This window comes from Ranitomeya variabilis, chromosome 4, assembly GCF_051348905.1.
Source record: "Ranitomeya variabilis isolate aRanVar5 chromosome 4, aRanVar5.hap1, whole genome shotgun sequence".
Lineage (NCBI taxonomy): Eukaryota > Metazoa > Chordata > Amphibia > Anura > Dendrobatidae > Ranitomeya > Ranitomeya variabilis.
This window is the reverse complement of record NC_135235.1, coordinates 532,607,158-532,613,157: the sequence shown is the minus strand read 5'-3', so window position 1 is coordinate 532,613,157 and position 6,000 is coordinate 532,607,158. Positions and strand designations below refer to the sequence as shown.

Below are 6,000 nucleotides of genomic sequence, written 5' to 3'. Positions count from 1 at the left end.
ATAAGAGCTGGGATTATACCTAAGAGAAATGCCAACAGCCTCCATTCATCAAAGCTTTTAAGACAGAAATCCGGAATAAAAAAAATTTGAAAAGTCACAAAATTTTGGGGCAAGGTGAAGCTGCTCAAAAATGTTGCTACTTTTGGCATTTTCACACCATTTTTGCCCAGTTTCGAGAACGGAGCTGGGATGTGGCAACCACCGTTTGTCAAATTTATGATGAGCGGTGCCGTATGCGATATGACTGGAGTAAGATTTGTGTCAAAGCACCTCCTCCTTCATGCCTTGCCTGATTCATTACGAGACTTGTGCCTCTTAATGAATCAGGCGCCTCGCACTCCACCTCGCATCCTCATCAAGACTGGCATGAAAAAATTGGGGCCAATGTATCTGTGTGTCTACGGTCCAATCTAAAAGAGTATCTCCAGTTTCACAAGAAAATAACTACGGCTCTGGCAAAAATTAAGAGACCACTGCAAAATGTTCAGTTTGTCTGATTTTTCTCTTCATAGGTATATTTTTGAGTAAATTGTTCTTTTATTCTATAAACTACTGACAACTTGTCTCCAAATTTCCAAACAATAAATTTTGTATTGTTTTTCCGAAAAGGAGAAATGGTCAAAGTTAAAAAAAATAACCAGTGCTTTCAGACCTCAAATAATGCAAAGAAAACAAGTTCATAATCATTTAGAGACAACAATACTAATGTTTTAACTCAGGAAGAGTTCAATATTTTGTGGAATATCCATGATTTTTAATCACATCTTTCATGCGTCTTGGCATGCTTTCCACTGGTCTTTCACACTGATTCTGGTGCAAAAATGTAAGCAGTTCTTTTTTGTTTGATGGCTTGTAACTATCCATCATCCTCCTGATTACATTCCAGAGGTTTTCAATTGGGTTCAGGTCTGGAGATTGGGCTGCCCATGACAGGGTTTTGATGTGGCGGTCTCTTAATTTTTGCCAGAGCTGTATAGTGCAGGACTCTGCGACTTATGCCGATAACCTGCAATACGGACCTCCTGAAGTCTGTGCTGCAGCCTACACTAAAATATGCAGCATCCTGCTAGTTGCTCTTCGCTACCCATATTCAGTGCTGTACAGTACTATGATGCTCGCTCCCGTACAGCCGGTTATCGGCAGAAATCACTAATGGGGTGATCTGGTAAAATGATCATGCTGTAGATTCCTGCGCTATAACTGTTTTCTTGGGAAACTGGAGATACAATATTATGTATGGTTGTCAGAGCACACTGGGAATTCTAGTATCCCAACTGAAGACCAGTGACGACAGACTGGACCATGGATGTAAATGGCTGACTGCATTTTATATAAGTAATACTATTACACTATAAAGTATGTCATAATGCTAAACAAAATGGATGTTTGTATTATGATATTTGCTGCAAAGTTAAAGGGGTTTTCTGGGCAAAAAAAAATAAAAAATAAAGAAAAATCTGTCTGTCCCTGTAATGAGTCACCAAACGACCCTATTACCTTTATTTATTTGTTGAGCTCCCCTTCAGCCATCTTACTGGTCTATTATTTGCATCCTGAATTTGCTGCCAGTTCTCCCTATGTGCCCCTAGACTACCTTTCCTAAACTCACACAGTCCCATCATCTGTGCCTGCCCATTCCACCTACAAAGTACCATCCTGAGTCTCCTATACAGTCTCAAGAAGGATAAATCCCTGCACACACAATTTCTCATTCCTCACACTCCACCTACTATGCACTGTCTAGAGATTATCTACCAGACAATAATGTTCCAGCTGCTGACACTAGGACCACATAGGCTCAGTGTACTTTGGGGGGGGAATGACACATCCAATGTATTAATTTATTATAATGCAATCTAGCACTGTGGAAAGTCAAACATCATCTTCTTTGGCCACAAGTTGATAAGATTACTTGTTTTCTGTGGAGCCTCCACGCTCACAATCCTACTCACTATGAACTTGCTGAGGATCACAGACCACGGGCCCCATGACATTACCATTTAGAGCACACTGCAGTGCTGCTGGCTGAGCCATCCAAAGCACAGACCCCAAATCTTTAGAGTCTATGCTTTAAATGAACTGTAGTAGGAAGTATGGAGCCGGAGGTCACATCACAGCATGTGATAGTTCAGGACCAAGCAAAATTTTAACAGCAAGTAAATTCTGAAGTTTCTTAATTTCTGACAGATTAATAAAGCATTGCAAATTCTATGTGCCCAGAAAACCCCTTTAAAGTAATAATACCCATTCAGCTGGGTAGGTCATGACCACATACCTTAAGGGAAAAATAGGATAAGATACAGTTATATGAAAAACTTTGGGCACCCCTATTAATCTTAAGCTTAATGTTTTCTAAAAAATGTTTTTTTTGCAACAGCTATTTCAGTTTCATATATCTAATAACTGTTGGACACAGTAATGTTTCTGCCTTGAAATGAGGTTTATTGTACTAACAGAAAATGTGCAATCTGCATTCAAACAAAATTTGAAAGGTGCATAAGTATGGGCACCTCACCAGAAAAGTGACACAAATATTTAGTAGATCCTCCTTTTGCAAAAATAACAGCCTCTAGTCACTTCCTGTAGCTTTTAATGAGTTCCTGGATCCTGGATGAAGGTATTTTTGACCATTCCTCTTTACAAAACAATTCCAGTTCAGTTAAGTTTGATGGTCGCCGAGCATGGACAGCCCTCTTCAAATGATCCCACAGATATTCAATGATATTCAGGTCTGGGGACTGGGATGGCCATTCCAGAACAGTGTAATTGTTCCTCTGCATGAATGCCTGAGTAGATTTGGTGCGGTGTTTTGGATTATTGTCTTGCTGAAAGATCCATCCCATGCGTAACTTCAACTTTGTCACTGATTCATGAACATTATTGTCAAGAATCTGCTGATACTGAGTGGAATCCATGCGTCCCTCAACTTTAACAAGATTCCCGATGCCGGCATTGGCCACACAGCCCCAAAGCATGATGGAACCTCCACCAAATTTTACTGTGGGTAGCAACTGTTTTTCTTGGAATGCTGTGTTTTTTTTTGCCGCCATGCATAACGCCTTTTTGTATGACCAAACAACTCAATCTTGGTTTCATGAGTCCACAGGACCTTCTTCCAAAAAGAAATTGGCTTCTCCAAATGTGCTTTTGCATACCTCAGCTGAGTCTGTTTGTAGTGTGCTTGCAGAAACGGCTTCTTTCGCATCACTGTCCCATACAGCTTCTCCTTGTGCAAAGTGCGTTGTATAGTTGACCGATGCACAGTGACACCATCTGCAGCAAGTTGATGCTGCAGCTCTCTGGAGGTGGTCTGAGGATTGTCCTTGACTGATCTCACCATTCTTCTTCTCTGCCTTTCTGATGTTTTTCTTGGCCTGACACTTCTGGCCTTAACAAGAACTGTACCTGTGTTCTTCCATTTCCTTACTATGTTCCTCACAGTGGAAATTGACAGGTTAAATCTCTTAGACAGCTTTTTGTATCCTTCCTCTGAACAACTATGTTGAATAATCTTTGTTTTCAGATCATTTGACAGCTGTTTTGAGGAGCCCATGTTGCCACTCTTCAGAGGAGATTCAAACAGGAGAACAACTTGCAAGTGGCCACTTTAAGTATTTTTTCTCATGATTGCATACACCTAGCTATGAAGTTCAAAGCTCAATGAGGTTACAAAACCAAAAAAAGTGCTTTAGTAAGTCAGTAAAATGTAGGTAGGAGTATTTAAAACAAGAAAATGATAAGGGTGTCCATACTTATGCACCTGTCAAATTTTGTTTGAATGCAGATTGCACATTTTCTGTTAGTACAATAAACCTCATTTCAAGGCAGAAACAGTTATTAGATATATGAAACTGAAATAACTATTTTTATAAAACATTAAGCTTAAGATTAATAGGGGTGCCCAAACTTTTTCATATAATTGTATATCCTACCTCTGAAAGATTGTATGCCTCATAGATTTCTAGCTATTGCGATGACTTCATCACCCATGGTGCCCATACAATGGTGGACGTAAAGGGTCATCATATAATATTGCAGCCTCCTCCCTTAAAAGGGTTATCCATCCAAAAAGCCAATTAAAAAAAAAAACAGATCAAAATAGTTAAAGTAGTAAAACAAGTCATACTCCCTTTACCAATTTCCTGACACTTCAGTTTCACCACTTTCCATTACCCTGCCAGTCTCTCTAATGCCTGCTACAGCGATTTCACCCCAACAAAGACATGTGACCGCTGCAGTCCATTACTGGGTGTAGCTGGCTGCAGCGGTCACATGTCCATGTCAGGCCTTCATAGCTGCTACATGAAGTGCCAAGACTGGCAGGTGACAGGTAAATGTAACAAGAGCAGGAGGGATTGGTGAGTTTGACTTCTTTTATTATTTAAACCCATTCTGAGCTGCTTTTAAAAAAATCTTGCTTTAGAGACCCCTTTTAATACTGTATACACTTTGGAATAATACAGCTGAACCCGCTATTTTCAATAAGATCAGCTGATCATCTAATGATTACAGAGGTCTTCCAACATGTGCCAAGGGAATAGACAAGGATTGGGTGGTTGGATTTCAACATAATCAAATTTGTCTTAGGGGAGATAAGCCTCCGCCAGAGATGTCTGACAATGGCTTTTTCCTCTCTCCCTATACAGAACACATGCATAATTGGTGGAGTCCAAGGTACGGTGCGGTAGATAGCTTTTGGAGGAACAAGTGCTCAGGCACCACAAAGTGCTGATAATACGGCCACCACAGCAGGGATCGGTAAGGAGACCTCCTCCAATTCATAGGTTGGCAAACGTCCAAATGTCCTGAATTTTCCATGTTTGGTTGGTGTTACCCTGTAACCCCCTCCCTCCCTACTTATCCTCATGTCCATGATCCGTCTTTCTCCAGGTTTCATGTCCTCATGTACTGTAACATATATTTATATTATACACATTTGTGTGTCAGCGCATCCTCTATCATTTAAATATACCCACCTCCCAAAATACAACACGTATTATATACAGCAAGATTTCTATATTCCCATTAATACTTCTGTACATAACCTTGTATCCTGCCAAACTTCAAATGCAGGACGGCAACCCAATATATATATATATATATATATATATATGTATTTATACAGAATTATTACCCTTCGATTTCCCCCAATAAGAAAATAGTACAAAGTGAATTGTACATGTCATCTTCTTACAAAAATATCTCCCGGTCTATAACCTAATGTATGACACCCATTCCTCCTTTGAGAGGGTGTCAGAATTCTCCTTTCTTAGTGCATCACACCATAGGAGGATACTTCTGTCCATTACTGAGCAGACCCATGTAGCACAATCTATGTGATATCTTCAATTCCTCCTCATATAGCTATATCTGAGTATACAGCACCCTGTGCCATATACGTTCTGATTGGCATACAGTGCTCCGGTCACTGCGCATTAGGCTCCAGTTTGTAGGACAGCTCAAAAAGCAAGTTCTGATTGTCGATCACTTGAAACTGACGCACGTAAGCTTTATTCTGTAAGTGAGTCGGGGAGACATCGGAGTCCAGCCCTAAAGTAAGATAAAGGTAGAGTAAAGAGAAAAATAAAATGAAATTAGGATTACACCCAAAATAACGACTACTGACAAATATAAAAATATTTAGAATTGAGAGTCCTCAGTGGTTGATACCTTTTAATGGCTAACTGAAAAGATGGTAACAAATTGCAAGCTTTCGAGACTACACAGGTCTCTTCATCAGGCATAGAATAATACAAATTCTGAAGAATCACATATTTATGCACAACATAGCACAGAAAAAAAAAAGGAAAAAACCATGGATAAGACAGGTGACATGAAGCAGAATTACCATGAATGATAAACAGTTATGTCCATAAAATTTATCATTCATGGTAATTCTGCTTCATGTCACCTGTCTTATCCATGGTTTTTTCCTATATATTTTTTTTTCTGTGCTATGTTGTGTATAAATATGTGATTCTTCAAAATTTCTTTTAGTCT

General features: G+C 39.5%; 1 protein-coding gene across 1 annotated transcript in view; it reads right to left on the bottom strand.

Moving 5' to 3' along the window:
• Positions 1–5,289: 5,289 nt before the first annotated feature.
• Positions 5,290–6,000, bottom strand: part of RAPGEFL1 (Rap guanine nucleotide exchange factor like 1) — an 80,823-nt gene continuing 80,112 nt past the window's right edge. The window contains exon 15 of the mRNA XM_077252385.1: positions 5,290–5,550. Within this exon, the coding sequence (XP_077108500.1) occupies positions 5,426–5,550 (125 nt within the window). The 3' untranslated portion in view covers positions 5,290–5,425. The remainder of the gene's footprint in view (positions 5,551–6,000) is intronic.